The following is a 22,349-nucleotide window of genomic DNA, read 5'->3' as shown; positions in this document are numbered from 1 at the left end:
GAGAGATATGAATTCGATTTCACTCTGATTCTACTGAGAAAGTGATGAAAGAAATCTGTAATAAATGAGATGTGACTTCAGACTCCTAATAGGGCCAGAATTCAGGACTCAACTCTATTGACTTTAGTGAACTTTCCTTAGACTCACAGTTCAAGACAGTATTGTCAAGGAAATTATTTAGCACCATTAGCTACATTAATAGTAAAATTATAATTTCACTATTACAGGTCTCCTTCTATGTTTTGTTCTAGATTTGTTGCCTTAAATAGGTTGTGGCCAAACTTGCAGTAGTTTGTTATATGTGCTTTAAATGGGAACATGAGAAACTTCCACCTGCCTTGAACCTGTGTGGGTTAGCAAGAGCCTGTATTTCAGACAGTGGCATAGAGAAGATAGGATAGTGGTTCCTTCTGTTTTCTGGGACCAGAATTAAGGGGCAGGCAATGCTAATGAAAGGAGGTGAATTTAGAACTGATGGAACAAATATAGAAATGAATTTGTCCCACTATTCATGTGCAAAAGACATTATTGTCACAGTATATTATGGAGACCCAAATGAGAGTGAGAGTTGATTTTATCTGGCTTCCTTCTTAATAGCCAGTTCTACCAGATGCTTCCTTTGCACTGATTACCAGCATTTCTGCAGTGCAGATAAGAGAATTAATCCACCTGAAAAGTCATCCTTGTTTTGAGGGGGAGGTGAGAGAGAGAGAAGAAGGTGAAGAGGAAGGAGTAGGAAAGCAAAATAAGCCACTTGTCCATCAGCAAGACCAATAATCTGTGAAATCCAGAACAAACTAGAAGTTTCACCTTAGAAATCATTGTACTGTGTGCTCCTTTCCAGCCCTGGAGTTCTTTCTAACATTTCTCTAACAGTGCCCACACACCAACCAAGACATTTCCAAACTACTGTGTCACTTTTTTTCCAGCCTCTGTCATACACTTGGAAACAGCAGGAGGCAAAATGTTTTGAGAAAACCTACGTAACTCTATTTGAATTCTTCAGAATGGTGATCAAATTGCTGTTGTCAGTGTAGCTCCGATTTTCATCTGGAGCCAAAAGAAGGCATCATCCATCCTTCCCTTGACTAGTTTTTTGTCTCTGAATACATCAGATAGTGGTTGGCTGGATTCTACAAGAAAAAAATGTGGGTTTGGTGTTTGGTTGGGATTTTTTTGGCCTTGTATCCACTGAAGATTATAAGAACTTGCACTGTGAACTGATGATGTTCTTACTGAGCATCATGCTTGCTCTTGTGACTGTTTTTTCCTGGATGACTTTAGAGTTCACAGGGGTTTAGGACAGGAGTAATAGTTTTGCTGGTCTCCTTTTCTACTGATGAAGTATGCTACAGAACCATACTTCAGGCCACAGGGGCCCTTTGCAATCTTCTCATCCAGATACCTCCAGGCCTCTTAAACCTGCATTAAACTGTGAAAGGAAGCAATGACTCACAGCTGAGGATTCCCATGATCGCTGTGCTTCTTGGGGTGTTTCTTACCCTTTTGAAACATTTTATGACCTCTTCCAAAAAAACCTTTTATATTCTAATATAAAAATTACCAGTAAATTTTATTTCACTTTCCAGTTTTTTAAACACTTTCCCTCTTACCACTTCCACACTCCACATATTAGTCAAAAGACTCAAAGAAAAGGGAATGGTACAACCTTGCATTCAATAATTAAAAGAAAAACACCCTCACATTATTTTCTGTGTACTGTGCATTGAGCCAGATTAGCCAAATTGAAATAGGGATCTGGAAAAATGCAAACAAAGGCTTATGAAAGTTTCAGTTCCATTGGAAAGAAGTCATGGTGCTACTTGGTGAAGTGGAAGGATTGCTTATCCAAATTTTCTTGCTTAGTTAGAAATGTGAATGTGTAGAGAGTTCATATGAGATAAAAGAAAATATTCACACTAGTTTTTGTACTTCAAAAGCAGTGTTCAAAATCCACGATCTTACCAGCTGAAACGGACTTATCCAGCAGCTTCTTTTCTTATTTGAACTATATTTCTTACTCTTCCATTAAAAAAAAACTGTTTAAAAAAGAGCTACTTGTTTTCATTGAAATTTTCCTTGGGGAAAATTCTTTCTTTTTCAGTCATACCTGCTCAGTGAGAACTCTGCTCCTATGTTTCTCAGAGGGTTTTAGAAAATCCCACTGTTTTAAAAGCACAGAATACATGCTAATGGTCCGGAATCTCATTTATAGCTACATGTAAGAAAGAGACAAGATAGCTTCTTACTATAATTAAATTCTAGCTAAGGCCAAATTGCTTTTGAGAATAGTCAGAATGTGGCCTGCAAGGGCTACAGAGGAGGAGGCTATTCCTCTGAAAAGTGTGGAGCTAACCAAACAAATTATTTTATCCATATAAAGCTACTAATAGCATGTTAGCTGCTTTTGAGACGCATGCAGGCAGCACTGGAAAGTAGAGAGTTCTTCAACTACCTCCACAGTGGAAAGAAGAACTTAACTCCATTTAAGTTATGACAAACAGACTAGCATAAACCCTTCAGGAAAAGGTGTGCTAATGCAGGGGCTTCACTTTGGGTTGTTCCACACACAGTGTTTAAGGCAGGACGCTCAAAGAGGTACCGAGCATAGCTCCTATTGTCTCCATGTCTTGCCCCAAGAAGCAAGAAGTCCCTCAAGCTGTACCTAAAATCAGGCCACTGAAGTTAGAGGATGCCACTCAGAGCTCAGGGAAAGCCACAAAGATACAAAGAGAACTCTACTCTGGTGGCTTTGAAACAGAATTTTGAAAATAGAAAGGTGGAGCTGTTATCGAAGAAACTTACATGGAGTTCGGGAAGAAAAAGATTTGCTGATATCTCTGGGAGCCAACAAATATTGATTTTCTATGATGATCCTTGGTTTTAATATCTTTGAAGGCCCCTTCTGTGCTGAGTCTTACTCATTTGGATTTTAAGAGTATTGGATTTTAAAAGGTATGAGTTCATTTTAATCTACAGTGTTGGTCTGATGGGGACTGATAAATGAACAGGCCAAAAAGTAAGAAGTGCATTTTCCCTTTCCTTTTCCATGTTGTGCAAAGAGTTCTGGGATTAGACTCGAGCCAAGAGTTACAGAAAACATTCCTTGCTCAGTATGGAAGCCATCAAGTGCTTCTACCAATCAAAATATAAAGAATAGGGATATTTATTATTTTCTGCTAGTCAATTATCTGATAAGATTATATAGTTAAAATGTGCAAGGTAGAATAAGGTGCTTTTATGTGTAATGCTGAAAGTTTGTATTTCTAGATCCTCTCTATTCCTATACCATGCACAATTCTTTCCATCTAATAGAAAAGAGAAAGTTTTCAGAAAATAAATACTTTAGACAACACCTGGTGAAAATGAGAAATATATTGGCTGACAGTTGGTCCACTGGCAAAAAGCAAAGTAGGTCTGTGTTCTTGTACAGAGAATTGGTTTGGGGGGAGACAAGCACTAAACCTGCGAAAAATTTAGTTTTGTTGAAAATCCACTTTTCAATGGGAAATAGTTTATGGGAAATGATGCTTAAATATTTTTTTGGAGTAAATTTGGAGTCCATCATTCTCCTGCTTTGTACAGAGAGACAGTTCATGGAGGATGTTGGAGAGTCTTGAAGAAGGATCTCCAGGAAGCAGACATACCTGAGGAGGGAGATATAAATTGCAGCTTATTATCTAATTGTTAGTTCGTGTTATTAAAACAAATCCTTACATGGGAGGAGCTGAGTAAGGCTGGCTTGAAGTGTGTCTGAGGGCAGGTAAAGCCCCTGCTCAAGGGTGCTCGCTCTTAATGCAAGCAAAAAACAGCTGGGGGAGGAATGGAAGGAGTGTGGAGACCCTAATATTGTGTAATTTAGATATCGACTTAATGTGTGAGGGAGTGTCACATATCCAGGAGGGAATTCGGTCTGGTTAGCACAGGTGAAAGCCACCCGGTAACAGGTCCTTGAGCGTGAGGAGCGGCAGCCGCGGCCGCTCGGCATTCAGGGCCCGTGTGCCGGGGGTTTGTTGCACGCCGACCGTTTGTTTGGGACAAACAAATGAAAAACACAATTTAAAAGTGATTTGAGATGTGTATGTTGGTCCTGTGCGCTGAATAAAAGCGGTCCCTGAAAGGCAGGGAGGGAGTGTGCGGCCCAATAATTAGGGGCCCATTGTCATGCAGATGCAGAAGGGGGGCTGCGCTGGGGGTCCGCGGGAGCTGCGAAATGGGATTTCCTGACACTCAGGGGAGCGGCCGAGCGGGATAAAGGATGCTCGGTTAGCACAGCTTCCCTGCGTGTAATGGGAGAAATGCTGTGGCGCGGAGGCTGGAGACAGGGCGTTCCAAAGTGGGGTGTTACGAATGTGCCTGGGTTCACGGAACAGCACAAAAGGCTCCCGACAGGGTCTCGTGTTCAGAGGAGGTCGCTCGTAAGATCGGCTCTCTTAAGATTCAGCATCCTGAAGGCCCGCTTAAATAACTTCAAAAAGTTGATTGCATGAAGAAATTAAACTTGCAGTGTGGTGTACAGGCATAGTGATTTGTCTCGTTGTTCAGGTATCGAAGTCTTCTATGCTGAAAGCTTTCATCAGGGACAAAGTTGTGAAAATACCAAACTGTGTTTAATACAACAGTGTTTCCCGAAGAATATCCTTCTGTAGCTGCTGATTGTGCTTTACTCCAGCTTTCACCTAGGAATGTTTTATATGTTTCACAAAACACAATTTAATAGGAATTATTCTATACATACTTCTAAATTGTTTCAAAAGAACTAACGCAAACTAGGAAGAATCCAGTATTTGAAGTTTTATTTTAATTATCTTTTTCTTTGTTCATCTTTTATTTAAATTTTTGTGAAGTCAGAAAATCAGAGTTACCTTGAAAGCAGTTAATGAGGAATACTATCAGATAAATTATCTGAAAAGGAATAAAGTATATTACAGAACATATACTTCTCATTCAGAATCAATCTTTGTAAATGTATAAACAGCTAGTACATATCATATGTTAGGATTAAACAGTGGATGAACCCCATTAGTTTAAATGCCTTATCTAACATAAAAATTAGGTAAAACAGCAGTTCCCTTAAAGCAGGTCAAAGTGTTTATATGTCCTCACATGCTGCTAGAGATCTAAGAGTTGCTTTTGCTCCATATAAATTTATCCTTTTCGGTGTCATTCTTCCTAGGCACCACTCTACTCCTGCTATCAGTGGTGTTTGCGAGGTTTATTGCCTCAAGCAGTATCTACAGATGGTAGTTTAGAGAACATCATTATTTACATTTCCACAATTTAGCCGATATTTTGAGAGAGCTTTAATACTTGAGAACATTTTAATAATATTTTTTAATTATTTTAATTTTTTTTAGTGAATTCCTTACCATTCATAAATAACTTTTTAAAAAATTACTTATCAGTTTACAAATGCCTGGGAAATTCCCACTGAAATTACATAGCATTTTTTTTTGTTTCTTAACAGATGAGGAAAAAGAAAATAATCGAGCATCAAAACCTCACTCGACTCCAGCTACACTGCAATGGTAAGATGCCTTTTAAAAAAAATCAAGAAAACCTGTTAGTGTTGTTTCTTATGCATTTTCCAGAGGAGGAGAATAGAGCTCTTAGACATTTTATACAGTTCTAAAGAAACTTTCACTTTAAGTGTTTAATGTGCTATTAGTATCCTGTACAGCATTTCTCAACAAATGTCCTACTCTTAAGGGATTTGTTTGAATAGAGGAAACTTCTGATATAGTTTAGAAGATCTACTTGGCATATTTGTTTGCCACCTTGCCAGCTGGTGATTTGTGGTTTGCCATTATTGTTATATTTATTACAAAAAGAAAACTAGTACTGAGAGGTTTTTTCAAGACTCACATTCGTTTCAGTGTCTGATGAAGCCCACCTTTACCAGCTATTTTACCAAAATGGGATCTATGTAATAAGATGAGTAAACATAAATAAAGGTATTTCACTGGGAACTTGTTTCTTTACACCTATTTGTATCACAAAAGTCTCATTTTTCAGAAGTTCAAGAAAAGTCACTTTCCTTGAACAGACACTCAAGAAAAGGAGTGATTACAAACAGAGAGAAAATTATTAAAATCATAGTGAAACGTCATAATGATATTTTATTTTTTTTTTCATTACTCACTCCCACAACTTCCACACAGTTAAACTGGATAATAGAGAATAAAGAATTATCTAGGTAAAATAAAAGAGCAAGCAGGGCTTACCAGGCCCAAATTCAGAACAGTGTTTATTTTGCAGTGAAGTCAGTTAAGAGTCTTTTCCACAGGAGCAAACAATGTTGTAGCCAAGAAGCCAGCATTAATTAGAACGTGCCAATGATACTGTTCCCAACAGAAAACATGCAAATACTGTAAACAGTCTTTTGCCAAATACTTTCAAGCTTCCTCAGTCATAAAGGTTAGTAAATCCCTAAACTCCTGGGATATTGAGCCCTGCTGGAATGTACTGTACACACTTAATGCTCATTCAGCAGTGTTTGCAATAAAATCCTAAAATTTTGATTCTGAAAAGGCTGCTTACACCTTCTTCCCTTCTCTCTAGCTAGTGTAATGGCTTACTACCTCTCTTTTGCACTAGGTTTCTTACATGTTGAGGTAGGTCAAACATTCTTCCCTTTGACTCTTTTGGAATATCTGCAATTTCCTCCATTTATTTTCCACCCAAAATTCCACAAGGGAACGGAAAGCAAAGAAGTTTTAACATTTAAAATCTTTGGCTGCTGTCAAACTGAATTATACAATTGCCTAATTTATCAATAGGCTTGTAGGTAAAAAGATTCCCAGCTTAGTAGCCATACTATCAAACAGTTTTCTGATGGCTTCCATGTGCTTTTCAACATATGTACTGCAGCTTTGAATTTGTATTTCCTGGAGGACTTTATATTCTAAACAAAATTACAAGCTCAAAATTTAGGGTCAAATTGCTGAGTAGTAAGCTTACTTTGTGTGAAGATGTGGAGTTTTCACTGTTCTGGAGTATCAGACACATTAGCATCCAGCTATTTGTATGCCAGAAACACCTAGCAACACATGGGTCAGTAAATTGTTGAAACAGCACTGCAAAAGTGCTTCCTGTAGGTTTAGCCTTACATGTTTGACAGTTTGGCCTGCTCAGGTGTTGTGGTTTAACCTCAGCCAACAACTAAGTATCACACAGCCGCTCTTTCCCCTTCCTAGTCCCACTGGGATGGGGAGGAGAGCTGGAAAAAGATGAGACCCCATGGGTTGAGATTAGAACAGATTAATGATTAAAATAAAAGTAAGATGATAATAATAATAGTAATAGTAGTGGTAACGAAAAAGAGAGTAATGAAAACCAAGAAAAAACAAGTGAGGCACAATACAATTGCTCACTGCCCACTGACCATTGCCCAGACTGTCCCTGAGCAGTGATCGGCACCTCACAGCCAACTCCCCCTGGTTTGTGTACTGGGCATGTTATTCCATGGTTTGGCTAGTTCAGATCAGCTGTCCTGGTTATGTGCACCCACAGCTTCTTGTGCAGCTCTTCACTGGCAGAACCTGGGAGACTGAAAAGTCCTTGACTTAGGGTAAGCACTACTTAGCAACAACTAAAACATCACTGTGTTATCAGCATTATTCTCATACTAAACCCAAAGCAAAGCACAGTGCCAGCTACTTGGAAAAAAGCTAGCTCTATGCCAGCTGAAAGCAGGATCAGGCCTCACACCAAGTATTTGCACAGTCAGGAAAGACAAAAAAATTTAACTGGATGTGCCTTAGGCAAACATACATCCCAGCTTCTTACAAGAATCTCTGGGCCAGACTCAAGAGGTAGAATTGGTAGGGTAAATTACTGACCAGATTTCAGGACAGAGTATCAAACTGCCCTTGTTCTGGCAAATGGAAGCTTCACAATTGTCTGCTGAATCTGGTGTCTGCCAAATTAAAGCTGGTCATGCTTTTCTGTTAGATACTTCTATCATTTACAGCTAATGAAGGCAATGGAGTGTCAGAGAACAGAACCAGAGGAAATGCCAGTTGCAAGGAAAAAGAAGAGGAAGAAAGCAGTAGGGAAAGTGCAGCAAGCCATAAGGGGGAATAAGTACATTTTGTCACATGGTTCACATTGCCATCAACTTTATTAGTTATTTCTTGTCTGGCATCTGGCCAAAAGGGGCAAACAATATCAATCCCATGAGGATCTATCCTTAATGCTTGTGCCTCTCCAAAGGCAAAGTATGTTGAACATTTTAAATGTGGAGGAGGAAGAACAGCTGAAGAAGCCAAGAAGCATGTCTGGATGGCTGTCAGCCTGGCTAAATATCCTTTTCCTGGAAACAGGAATGGTGCTTTTGTTTTGTTTTGTTGATGACACAAAATGAAGTGAAAGACCTGGTAAATGTAGCACTGCTGCCAAATACATCATAATTGGGGAAACTATGCAAGCTTGAATTTAAAGGTTAAGGCATGAATACAGCAATATCTAGTATCCTGTGCTTATTCCACATTCCTGTGTTCATTATCATCTGTAAAGCTATGGCTTGGCTCTAAAATGTTCATGATTATTTCATTGGTAAACTGGTTGACCGAAGTGCAAGTGTGGAACTTTATTTTACTTAATTTTGGTGTGTGTGTATGTCCGCTTCTCCAAACACAGAATTATTCCAAGTACAGTCAACCTAATTCTATGCAGTTTTGTGGCTTACAGTGTACATAACAGTATTGTGAAGCTAAAATCAGCAAAACTATTCTATTTTCTGCAACAATTATAGAAAGAATTAAAAAAGAGGAAGGTAAAGTATCGTGAGGTAATGGGTTCTCCCCAGGTTACTACTTCCTCAAAAATTGTTATACTGCATCAAAATTAATCGGTTCTGGAATCTTTTATGTGATTAGCAGTGGTTAACATCACAGTTGTTCTGTGGTCTTGATATAAGTAAATAAATCTGGAACAAAACTACAGACCTGATTCTGCTATAGAATAATCTCATTTAATCTCGAACTATATGAGTGTATAAAGAGGGAAGCAGTAATAGGGACAGATAAAATTGTCATTCCTGTGGAAGTATTAGGGTCTTTATTCCTACACTGTAGTGGCACAAAAGGTCTCATTGTGAACTACTGGATTTCATGTAGCTTTATTACAACATTCAAAGTGTTTATATATATATATATGTATATGTATATATATATTCTTTCTGGAAATGATTTGTTAGGTAGAAGATTGCGTTCATTATCTTCCTACAATACTGTAGAATGAAGCTGGATTCAAAATATGATAAAGTTGTTAAATAAAAGACAGGAAAATAAAAGAAGTGGAGCAAGATGGGTTTTTGATCATTAAAAAAAAGTTCAGGTATAATGGGGCATTGTTCAGTGTCAGACTAATGACTCTCTGTGAAAGAGAGGAGAAAAAGAGAAAAATTCATCAGATATGAAGAGAAATAATTAACTGCTTTTCTTTCTGTCCTGTCTTGGTCACGGAAGCTGACATTCCAATTAGCAGCTATAGTATACAAACGAACTCTCCAGGTTTTGAAAGGAGGTTTTGTTAAAGCGCTATGAATTTGAGGAAAGATGCCATGATGATATTTCTGTAGAAACCAAGGAAGAATAGATGTTTCCCATACAAACGGAGTCCATTCATCTGGCCGGATATCTTATTAAAATAGTTTGCAGTCACAAATGATCACGATAACTGAAATGGAAGGTAGGTAGGTCCTGAAAAAGGCAATGAAGGAGAGAAACTAGATATTTGGAAGGTGTTCTACAGCTACGAAATGGTAGGGGATCATTTGCTGTAAAATTGGAGTTTTTTGAGAATATGTATTAATTTTTCAATACGTTTAAGAGGAAGTTACACCTAACTTCTTCTCTTACCCAGAAGGGCAGACAAGCACAAAAACACGCATTTGCGTATGACTGACACTATGGATGACAAGATTATTTATAGTTTAAAGTTAAGTGTGTACGTAAATATCTCTTGAATATTTTTGGATAAGCAATAATAAAAATTTCATTTCAAAGGAATGTTTCTTTAATCTATAGATTTATAATGAGACCAGTTTCAAATTTTAAAGATTAAGCATGTGCCTACTCTTATATTTGACACATAATATAAAATTTTGTAGCTTCATATTTGCATGTGCAAATAAATAATAACTTCTTAAAGGCTGAGGAAGATGTTATCTCACCGAGTTTTTTTCAGCATTGTGTTCAGATCATGGATTCTTTTTTTTTTTCTACTTTATCCACAAATAATAGCAAGAAAATATTTTACAGTAAGATTCTGTGCACACTCTTGAGTATTTGCCAATAACTTGCTTTAGCTGCATCTGCTTCCTCAAGGTAAGCAATTTTGCAGCTGGGCAGGAGTGAAAAGAGTGTCATGAACTAAAGGTGACCTGTTCTGTAAAGGAGGAGAAAATGCTTCCCCTCAGGGAACTTTTACTGTTTCGTAGTTGTACATATATTTGTTTACTGCAGGATGCACTGAGAACTCACAGCCTATAGTTTTGATAGCAAGTATGAACCAAATAAAGCAAGTAAGTTTTATGGAAATGAATTGGAAGGAACACTTAGGAACAAAGCAAATTTAGCAGACAAGAGGAAGTCAGAATGTTTGGTCTTAAAAGATGCGGCTTTGTGTACTGTTTACCATACAGGACATCCAACATACTTGCAGTTCTCTCTGTTTGATATTTTCTTTTTAAGGCTGGAGGAGAACTATGAGATCGCTGAAGGTGTTTGCATTCCTCGAAGTGCTCTCTACATGCATTACTTGGATTTCTGTGAGAAAAATGACACACAACCTGTTAATGCTGCCAGCTTTGGAAAGGTAAGTCTAAAGCAGCAGGATGACATCTTAAGCTCTCACCTGGTTCATGTGCATCTGTATTATTGAAAATAATTATATCTTCCATTTGAGATTGAATGAAAATATTTTGAATGAAATATCTTATGTGTTCAAGTTATTGGACAAAGGCTAAGATTTTAAGCATTTTGATGGTTGGAATAATTTCTAATCATGGCTAAGCTCCAAAATACTTCAGTCCCAGCCTAGCTGACAGTGACATGGTGTACAATATTGGCAATTAAAGCTGAGTTGGAAGCTGAATACAAACCAGTGTTAACACATCTATATTGTGACCTGCACTGCTTAAACAAATATATAACTTTTAAAAACAAAAGGGTAAAACATCAGTCATTGAATTTTGGAGCATGTCTAGCCCATTCTTGTAAGCATGATATGGAGATCCCTGAGTTAATAATATCAAATGATATGGCAAATTCACATGGTGGAGTACAATGCCTCCAGATGTGAAAGTCTAGAAAGCATCTAGCTGCCTTTTTGTGGCATTGGAGGTACAGGCTGCCAAGTTATCTTTGCACTGTGATTCCTGCTCTAGTAAGAACCACTGTGGTTAATTCCAGATTCACAGCAGAGGTGCATTCCTACCACAGACACACCTCTGCATCATCCAGGTATGAGCAGTAAAGATCTTATGCTCTACACAACTAGCAGATGTTAATAGCTGGCTAGAAGGTTACATAAAGTTCATATTTTGGATTTTCTGGCCAGCTGAGGTTTTCCTCTCAGTGAAATATAGGGTGACATTTAAAACTGAAATTCTAATATAGAATGTGTCGCAGATCTTTAAAACTTGTAGGCTGTGAAAAAAACAAAGTGTAGAATTTGCCACTGTTTTTGAAATGCTTGCAAGCATAAGTCTGAAGCCAATTGTCCTGCAAGATATTCTCTTTTAGTGTTTGCAACATTTGTTCTGTAGAAGTGCTGGGTATTCAGAGGAGGAAAAATGTTCCTTGGGTAAGTGCCTGTGTGAAGAGTAGGTGAAGGAGAAGAATGTATTTAATGAGATGACATTTGCTGTAGTGCATATTTAGGTAGGTAGTCTAGCAAGGAAAGTAAAATGTACCATGTTGTAACATTACTACGTTTGTTGTGTCTTGAAGACCTGCACAGCTCAGTAGAATCTGTGTTAGTTTTCTTTTTAAAGACAATGTGTGTGAATGAAATTGCTCGTTGTACGTATTCTTGCTACCAAGTGTAAGTGTAGTGGTAACATTTAATTTAGACAGACTGAGAACAAGAAACAGATTTCGTGTAGACTAACACATTTGGAACACAGCTCAAATTTACACAATGTTAATTTTGCTGCTGCTAAGAACTTCTGTAAATTGTAAGGTGTAAATATTCTGAAATTATTTCATCAGAACGTAAATTTACTGGGGACTTACTCCACAATTTTTCGGTATGTGGCAGTTTTGTAACACTGTTTAATACTTCATCCTACTCTTCTCCTGCCCCTCACACACCCCCCCCCCTGTTCATTGGTAGGAGTACCTTGACCTAGCAGGACAGGTACAGTGACTTCCATCCAAAAATCATGGCATTCCAATGTGTTCTTCGTGTGCCGTCCAAGTGTTTCCCACTCGATTGCGATAAAGTTCTGAAGCAGTGATGCATGAAACTTCTTTTACCTTGTTGTGAAGAGGAAGGAAGCCACACAGAATCATCATAATACTGTCTCATACTAGTACCTCATGTGGCCATTAGTTTTGCATCTGGGAACTGATGCTTCTGCACTGGTGTGTCCAGGAACCTCAACACTGGGACGAATATTGTAGTGAAACAGGCTTCTGCATCTTCAGAACCTGGAGCAGACCCCAGTGGTCCTTTTCAATCTATTACTTCTAAGAAAATATACTGTACAATTATGAAGATCTGTAAGGCACACTTCCACTTCATTCTATCAATAGCTTGCCATCAGCTTCTCCTTTAGAGCAGGTACATGGATGCAGTTTTAGCCAACAGAGTTGTTATTATGTGACTTAAATACCATCTTAGAAATGTGTGTTGCATAAATGCCTCGGAGGCAGTAGAAGCAGTGCAGTAAAATAGGTGCTATATAAGGGGTTCTGCGTTTAACTGCTGAAACAGAGACCCCAGACATGTTTGTCCTCATTGGGAAACATCAAGAGCCCTGCAGCTGTCATCTCCTCCAGAAAAAGGAGTTAGTTGTTCTGTGAAATTGTAGACAGTTCGCCTTTCAGTAGACCACATTGAATTTATGATTCATCTTTGAACTTTAGCTCTGTGGTCAATGTTAAATATTTAGGCTTTTTCTTTAACAGACTGGTAATTTTTAGAAAGAGAGAGGGAGTTCAGCACATTAAAACAAACTTTAATAAGTAATATCCTATGTATTGTTACATACTCAGTTACATCTCACTTAACAGAACAGTGTTGATTTCACTTTTAAAGCTACCACAGGAGACACATGAAGCTTGTCTGAAAGTGTTGCCTCCAGATTAAGGTTTTGTAGACAGCACTTCAGCCCATGTGTTCTTCTTAAGCCTGATATAAGTCAAATATAGCCACAACAGAGCGTGGCAGGGAGAAGAGACAACTTGTTCATGAACTGCTGCACTAATGAGACTTCCTACCATCTCCTATGTTCCCTAAATCTTATGGAATATCTACATGGTTCCCTGAAGCATTTCCAGGTCCCAGTCCCTACATCAAGATCTTGCTTCTTTCAGTTTTCTCACACATCTGTTGCACCTTATTTCTACATTATTTTTTGATTCCCTCGTGTCTGCCTGTTTATTTTTCTGTCTCATTTGTTCTTCCCCCTCCATGCAGACAGCTGGGCAAGAAGCAGCACATGGGGTGGCTGATTCAGATCAATAGAAGTGTTGACTGGTTGCCTCATGCTCATGGTTGTCCAGTCAGGCAGGGCCAAATGGATAAGCTAAAATCTGAGATTTTCTTCCCTGTCTTGTCCTCAGCATTAACATCAGTATGTTCTCCCCACTCTCCAGCCAGTATTTTCTATTATACTGCTGGGACATGGACACCAGGCACTTGGTAATATTGCATTAGTGAAACCAAAATTGGTCCAAGGGGTGAAGAGATTAACAAAGAGACAGTAATATTTTGTAGACTGATTTCTGAGGAAATCAGGCTAGTAGCAATTAAAGAAATAAGAAGAGTAAAGAACAGAATTACTGTATAAATAAACATCTTTAAAAAAGCAACCTGTACTCCTAAGCCACATAAAGTGCATATGAAATTAGGAATACTTTAGTATGGTTATTAATGTGATATATTCTTATATGACAAAGTAGTTGTAACTTTAACTTGTTAGCCAAGATTTTAGTGTTTTACTCACCCAATTTACATGTGAAAGTTACAGGCAGTTTTATTTATACTGACATTTACCAATCTGCTATGCTACCTAGCCTGCCGTAACAGTACTTGTCTGCAAAAGGCAGGACCAAGGATTCTTTTATATACCTTAGCTAAATAGTGATTAGGAAGGGCCCTGTAATTTGCTGGTTACAGCTCAGCATCAAGTTAAGACTCCAGTGTTAAGCTTCTGCTCTTACTGTAGACAGCAAAGCGTATTATATGCAACAGGATCATGATTTCACGTAAAAGTGAAGCAGAATAAGTAAAAATGTTCCATGCAACCACTGAAAAGACAGGGAGGTACAGTGAGGCAGGGCAGGTATGTCATTGAGTTATTAACAATTAAATGTTGCATATGAGAACAAGCTCTCTCACAGGGAACGTGTTTAGACTGTGAATTAGTCTTCAGGCAGAAGGAGTGAAAGCCCTGTTGCTGAGGTCACTTAAAAAGGACGGCAGCCTTGTGCCCCTCAGCCCTGTGCTTCGAATGCCTTGGGCTCTGCTCCGGGATCTTGTGGATTTGGAGAGCAGTTTTAAGATGTTTCCAATTGAAAGTTCTGCCTCTGCCTGCAGCAGGGAGTGCAGATGTATGGTTTGTGGGGTTTTTTTTCTGAGCAAAAAGTTAACATAAAACACCGGTGATAAGTACAGTGAGCTAAAAATTACAGTGATGGGTGACAATTCTGACATGCCATTCTTACTGGGTTTAATTGCAAAAGCTAAATCATTCTGTTTCGGGGCCTTCAGTGAATCAAAAAAAAGCAGGAATGTTTTGAGCATTTCCAAGCCCCTCAGTAGCTATAGTGTATGGATGGGTACCATAAGGCTCTCCTAGCTGTACCATACCGCCCAGCTGTTCACTGGCAGATTTCTGAGCTTCTCTGTCACTTTTATTTCCAACTCTGATTTTTGTTCTTATTTCTTTTTTGACCCTGTATGTACATTGTTTTCTTAATCAAGACCCCTGAAGACGTAATCTTCCTCATCTTCAGCGGCTTCTCCTATCCTACGTCTCCTCAGTTCCCTGCTTTAAATTTACTGTGCAGTGCTAAGTCCTCTGCCTGACTCTGCCATACCTCGCACACAGAACAGTAAATATCTCCTGGTGAAACTTCCTTTGCATCCTCAAAAAGCATTCTTCCCACAACTCCCATATGCCCCCTGGAGGTTAAATACTTTCCTCTTCGGTTTTTCTTTTTTTCTTTTGGGCCTTTCCTGATATGTCTTTTGACAAGCAATAATAAATTAATATTTGAAAGGGAAAACGAAGAACGCTGACACTTTTCAGGGTGGTTCTCCCCCAGCCTGAGGTTCCTTTACATCTTTCCAGCAGCATAAAGAGGTTTAACGTGGATGCATGCTCACATGAATTTTGTTGCTTCCTGACTGTCTTTGCTGTAAGTGAAAATTAGATTCCAATAAATGCATTTCACTAAATAAAGGGCAAAGTCCACAACCGATTTGTAAGATTGGTTAGGAAAGAACTTTTTTTTCTCAACTAGTTTGCTTTGCTCCAGGGAAGTACAAGTTGTACCAGCCAGATTCTCTTTTTATCATGATGCACTGTCTCTACACCCAGAAGTTTTACCAGCAGGACTTCTGCTCCAAGCATGATTAACATTAATAGGATTTACACTTTCATGCTATCATACCATATGATTTTAATGTTTGAAAAGGACAGACAAGTCCTTTATTGACACCTCTTTGATAATGACATTGTGATGGGATTATGTTCTGCTTTGTCTTTGTATTGAAATGTACGCCCCAGGAAATTGCCTGTTGTTCATAAGGAGGTACTTTCCTGAAGATGTATTTTTTATTTCTTTACTCTCAATTTGCTCCTAAGTAGCCTCAATAGTAACTGGTTTAGCAAAGCCAAGTTTACTCCTAGTACTCTCTTCTGATAGACTAAAGTAGCACTTGCTTTATTATGAACAATTTCTACAATATTGAATACAAAAATAGAACTGGGAAAAAATCAATCTAAATCTGAGAATGCACTTTCTGTTACTGCATCAAATGACTGCATCAGTCTGCCAGTGCTATCTGAGCAGTGCCTGCTTTTCCTTCATCTCTTTTTAATAGCTGAGGTTCCTGACTGAAGGACAGTTGACAGCAGTGTGACTTTTCTTCCCAAGTCGGAATCTTCTAGGCCAAGCTCCTCTGATGAGACCATAGTAGCACAAGCACTGCACAACCAAGCAGTCATGCTGGTGTGGGGAATGATGGTCCTACAGGGTAGCTGGAAAGGTATTTGGTCCCTTGGCTCTGCTTCACTGATCCCTTGTATTATTGCAGGTTGCTGACTATTGTCATTTTCTCCACAAGCTTGGAGAGTAAGGAAACCAGCAAACACGCCTCAGTTTCTCTGGAGTGACTTTTCCTTTCTCAGTGCCCTATAGGAATGGGATTTTTAGTGGCTTTGCAAGTTCAAGCATCTGGCTTCCAGTTAGGCTTTGAGCATGAAGTAGAGTGGCCTGGGCTGCTTTACCTCGTGCCTTGTCAACACGACCCCAAGGCTGTGCTTACAGCACCGGGTCTGCCAGAGTGCAGGGATCCTGGCGCTCAGCCTTTTCCCACAGATATGTTGGGTGATGGCAGCGAGAGGGCTGGCACCAGTACAGAGCAAGGGGAGTTGTGCAGGGCTTTAGGTCTGCTTGGCTTCAGCAAGTCAGCACCAAAAGTGGCTGCAGCTCAGCTGAGGATCTGAGTCAGAGCATTTGATGTCTGCAGTTTTATTGGGATGCAGTAAACTGTTTGATCATGCCTTAGGCTGAGTTCCATCTGGCCAGAGGAACTGCTGAAGGAGGATATTATTGTACATAGATGAATCTGAGGAGAGGTCTCACAAGCTTCACTAAAGGGTCCAGTTCAGTCAGAATTCCTCACAAAATCTGATCTCCATAACAGGCAGAACTGGGCACAGGCAACAGAGAAAGTGCCAGCAGGCTTTTCTGCCTTGCTTTGCAGTATCAGGTGAGATGTATAAGCGATAGAAACAAGTTCTTATCCTACAGCTAGACTGTGCCCTAACCCAAAAATTGTGAAAGTAAGTGAAGAGAAATGGGAAGGTTATTGAATCTAAACAGACAAGAGATCTGTGATCAAGAGTGCATTACAGTCTTCCCTCCTGGCCATGCAAATAAGTAAGCAAGAAGTAGAGAGGGTATAGACACAGTCACAGCTCTTCTTCTTTTCTTTACATGGTTTGGTGGATTTGAGAGATATGAACTGTATTTTGTAATGGACTACTTTGATCTTTCCTTTCTCATTCTGACAGAGTGCAGTTATTAGGTTGCAAATTAGTTTGATTTTATTTCATTACTCTGTGAAGTTCTAGAAGCATGGGTAGAATTATTTCAAATAGAAAGGAACAAGTGTCATGAAAAATAATGTCCCTGTAGATCAGGTCCATTGACAAAATGATTATGCCCTCTGAAAAGCAGAAATTTAAATTATTGCAGAGAAAAGCCTTCTAAAAGCCATCCTCTGCCTATTACCCCCAGAGCAAAATTTAGTGTTTTGACATAGGAGGGAAGAAAAAAAATTGCTTCAGAAATTTCTAGACCTCTGGTTTCTTCCATCCTTATTTGTTTGCATAAAGACAGGCACATAAAATGCTTTATAAGATTTTTTTCTCCCCTGATTTGTTTTGACATCTCATATCATAGACAAATTTAGATGGAATAGTTAGGAAACAAGAAGTTCACAGTTTGATAATGAATGCAATGAGGAGTGATGGGTCACAGTGTAGTGATGAACACAGAATATCCCTGCCCATGGCAGAATGTTCGGAACTAGATGGTCTTTAAGGTCTTTTCCAACCTAAGCCATTCTGTGATTCTGCAATTCCTCATTTTAAAGCTGGGCCTGGCTTTGCTTGTGTTGGAATGTTACAGTACTGGAGACGTGAGGAGAGAGGCAGTGGCAGAAGTTACAGCTGGCAGTAATCAGGTTGAAGGAATGCACCCTTGCAGCCGCTTGAGGGTTACAGAACAGCTCCTGCAGCCTGCCATGTCTAAGGGTAATAGATTGTGCAGACTGTAACACAGACCTGTGTAGAGGAAGTGCATTTTCCTGGCTGTTGCTCATAAAGCTCTCTCTGTTATACATGGGTGCTCAAGTAACCCATTTAATTTTTATTGCCTTATTTTAAGAATGACCAGAAATACAAGTAAATAGATACTTAATTCAAGTTTATTCAGACACCTCTATTGGGTTTAAAAGCTGAAATGGGATAAAAATCCTGTTAGCTCCAAGATTTGCGCAACATAATTTGAATGTTGTACTACCAGTGTTGCAATCTCATCATGGGAGAACATGAGAAGATCTTTCTTTCTTGCATTCACTTTGGCTGTCCCATACATTCAGTGTGTCAAGGTTACAGCCTGTCAGAGAGAAAAATGTCCCCTTCTGTTCTTACCTGCACAGACATTCTGAAAATCACGTTTCAGGATTGTCTGCAAAAGGGTTAAACAAATGCTCACCTGGTTATACTAGTCCCCTGAAAAGGTGTAAACTATATATATATGTGTTGTTCTATAATGTAATGAATTATATCTGGCTCTTATGTGTGCAGTAGGCACTCACCAGAAGAACCGTAGAGCTGGGAAAAGATAAGACTGTTCTTAATATTATTGTTTTTATTCGAGAAAGGCATAAAAGGTGTTCTGTAGACAGAAGGTAAGATCAGGTCTTAAGCAGAGCACAGAGAAGAGAGGGAGAACACATTAAAGTTTAGTAACTGAGAAAAATGTTGCAGGAGCGTTGGCTTCTGAGGCTAATATAGTAGGGATAGAAGTTACTTCCATGTGAAACTCCTGGTCTACATCTGTCTCAAAACCAAAAAGCCAGGTAACATAAAATAATGCCTAACAGTCAAAACTGCCATGTAATTTAGGTGAAATTTCACTTGGAAAATGTAAAACCTGTACCTTTTTACTCAGCAGATCTTATAGGGCAGCTGGAATTTTGGTCACTTTGGAGAAGTGTGAAATGAAATTTCAGTTCCACTGAAGGACAATGGTAAAAAGGTCCGTTCACTCCAAAATTCCCTTGGATACCACCCATGAGATCTTTTTACCACTGCTTCTGTTGAGAAGCCAGAGCTTCTGTGAGAAAAGGGACTGGGCTCCATTCAGAAAGCAGCTCAAACTGCATGATCTGGTCTTGATTCATTTGCTTGTGCAACTTCACTGCAGTGATGAAAGGAAAATGACCCAACTTGATTTTCAGATCCAAACCTAAATTTTCATGTCTGACAATTAGGATCCCCTTCCCTCCCCATAAGATTGAAAAGTTAACTCATTTCCTCTGTAGGTCTTTAAAAATTAATAAACATTAAACCTATGAGACATATTTTATAGAGTGACTTTTCAGGCTGAAAATGATTTAAAAATCAACATTTTGGACCCTTCGCTTTTTCCGTTGATTTCAGCACACAGTGAACTCCACTTTGTCCTGCCTTTACCAGTATCATTGCACAGGGATTTGCATAAACATAGCTTAATATAAACATTTGTATGAACAGATAGTTCTCTTAGTACTTGACTTGTTTTATTCAGAACACAAACTTTAATACCCATGCATTTTTTACAAGCACCTAGGTATGAGTATGCCGTGTTATACATATTTTACATATTCAGCATTACATAAAAAAAGTCCTGACTTTTTTTTTTTCAGAAGTTTGTTAGATTATTCTCTCTTTTTTTTTAATTATTGATAAATGATATTTTAAATTATGCATACTTTTTAGATGTATTCTGAAAGGTGTATCTCATTTAAAATTAGCTGGATTTAAAAAAGAAACAAAGAAAAGAAAAAGAGATCATCTGATCAACTACTTCATTATTCTTCTCTTTTTCTTATCACCTCTGCCCTGGTATGTAGAAATTGGCTGATTTATTTAAACCCCAGAAACTCACACGACATATGGTTCATAAAGTAGCATTTACAGTGTGCATTGTAACACTTCATTGCCACTAGAAAGACTTGAAAGTAATATGGGTTCATCCCATTCCAAAAGAAAAAATAGAGTAAAACTATCTCTAATATTAAGTTAAATGCTGAAAAATCAATTTTTGGAGAGGAGTGGTATTTTCTGAATGGCAATTGCCACCAAAAAAAACCCTACCAAAAAAACCCCTACAGAACCAACCCTAAAAAAAACCCCTAGCCCAAAAAAACCATCCTCAGAAAGTAGTTCTTCAACACTGCCTTTTTTCCCACAGCCTTGTGGAGCCCCCAACCCTGTCTGCAGAAAATGAAAGAGAGAGGGGTGGGATTAATGTGTAATTAAAGGGAATTTGGAAGGCTGAGATGTTGCGGAATGTTAGATCAGTAGCTGGAACAGCATGTGGTGTTCTTTAGGCAGGCTTCATTGAATCCATACAAAAAAAGAAAGAAGGGCTGCTTGCCTGTCTGCTCATTTATCAAACAGCTAGGCTGAACTTTCACAGCTCCACAAAAGTGTTTTACTGTTTGCTGAAGTTTTGCTCCAGAAATTAAAGCTGAACAACCTAGTGACTCTGAGTCTATGCTGCATTTTTGACATCAGCCATGTCTCGAAAAGCTCTTGGAAACCAACCCAGGTCAATTTTTACATGATACAAAGGGAAGATGAATATACCTTTCGCTAAAAAAAAATTAAAATTACTGAAGAAATGGTCAAATATGTGACATTGTAATGTCTTTATTTGTGTAGCACCTTTTGATCCAAATACATGTTCCAAAGCTTTCAGTCATCAATCAGGATTAAATATTTATCACTGTGGTAAAATGGTTAATGGAGAAAAAAATCTATATTATCTAATCAATATAAATTGATTTTTTCTAGTCGAGCAGTCATATTCCATCTTGTGTGTTTGTTTTTCTTTAATCTTAGTTGGTGTTCCCACCCAAAGAGGAAGCATTTAGCAATTTAAATAATGAAAGCACAATTAAAATGGATTAAAAATTTTAAAAGGAAGAAATTCCTTTCCAAGTGATTCTTCAAGGCTTGCTGCAGTCTTTCTTGCATGACTGTTCTCGCAGAAAAATTTTCCTCCTACTTCAGACCACACTGAGAATCAGGTTCAATCCTGTGAGGTGCTGAGCACCTCCTTTCCAGCAACTACAGCAAAGCTTCTTCATCAGGATTAGCCTGGTTGATAGAGGCTCTGATGACTGAAGGCACAATCTATGTTCATTAATCTATCTCCTTAAATGCAACTGGCACTAAAGAAGTTTTGTTTTACAGTAGCAATGTTCTTTTAAATCTGCTGACAGACTAGAGTCTGGGTTCTTGATAGTATCCTGCTGTTTTTGAGATGCACCTCTTTTCCATAGAAGATTCATTGATTACAGGTATCTTTACAAATGTCACTGAGAGTCTTCCTTGGTAGAAATGGTGCCCCTGTCAAATACCAAAATCTTTTCGGAGAATCATCTGTCAGAAAAAGAAGTGTTTAATGGCAGATTTGTGAAGGTCCATAGAGAACTTTGTTGATCCTACAAGCTGACAAATAAATAGTAGGCCAATTCTCATTACAATTCTCCTTATTTTAGAGGCAGAACTGATCTGAGATTTTTAAGGAAATATGTTCTATTCCTGTAACGTCCAAAAGTATTTAAATTAATGGTAGTTAATGGAGTTATACTGAAGTTTAAAGAATCTTTCCCCTCTTTCAGTAATGGAAAAAATAAAAAGCTTTATTTCTGATTTCTCCTGCCATGTATGTTGCTGATATTGCTGTACAGTTTTTCTGCTTTTGTGCCTTAAAAGTCCATATTAAATTAATAAATGTGCTTTTCCATTTTTCTTAATATCAGTTCTATTTATTTGCAGATAATAAGACAACAGTTTCCACAGCTAACAACAAGAAGACTTGGAACCAGAGGCCAATCAAAGTAAGCACTGTATGGTATTATTATCACCTTGCACAGGGCCCTGTCTGGCTCTTGCTTTACTGAATAGAATAGTAAAAGAACAGGGAATAATTTGTCCAGTTGGGGACTTAAAACCAACTTTGATGGAGGTTTCATTGTAGTCTTTACACTGTCTTACTGATTCAGCAGTGATCCTGCAAAGGTGGTCTAATGGAGGCCTTTTACTGATTTCATCAGCAATATTTTCCATGTTGTTCCTATAGTGTTTTTCATCTCAACTCACT

At 38.4% G+C, this 22,349-nt stretch overlaps 1 protein-coding gene across 2 annotated transcripts in view; it reads left to right on the top strand.

Annotated features, from left to right (window-relative positions):
* The window catches only part of RFX4 (regulatory factor X4), a 91,781-nt gene that overhangs the window by 21,216 nt on the left and 48,216 nt on the right, over positions 1 to 22,349 (top strand). The window contains exons 3-5 of one of the 2 annotated variants that reach the window (XM_032689512.1): positions 5,468 to 5,528; positions 10,698 to 10,821; positions 22,025 to 22,086. In XM_032689512.1, the coding sequence (XP_032545403.1) occupies positions 5,468 to 5,528; positions 10,698 to 10,821; positions 22,025 to 22,086 (247 nt within the window). Of the gene's footprint in view, positions 1 to 5,467; positions 5,529 to 9,602; positions 9,694 to 10,697; positions 10,822 to 22,024; positions 22,087 to 22,349 lie in introns of those variants that run through there. The other variant, XM_032689513.1, reaches the window with a different exon arrangement.

This window comes from Chiroxiphia lanceolata, chromosome 5, assembly GCF_009829145.1.
Source record: "Chiroxiphia lanceolata isolate bChiLan1 chromosome 5, bChiLan1.pri, whole genome shotgun sequence".
NCBI classification, from domain to species: Eukaryota; Metazoa; Chordata; class Aves; order Passeriformes; family Pipridae; genus Chiroxiphia; species Chiroxiphia lanceolata.
The sequence above is the reverse complement of the archived record's forward strand: the minus strand, read 5'-3'. Positions and strand labels throughout refer to the sequence as shown.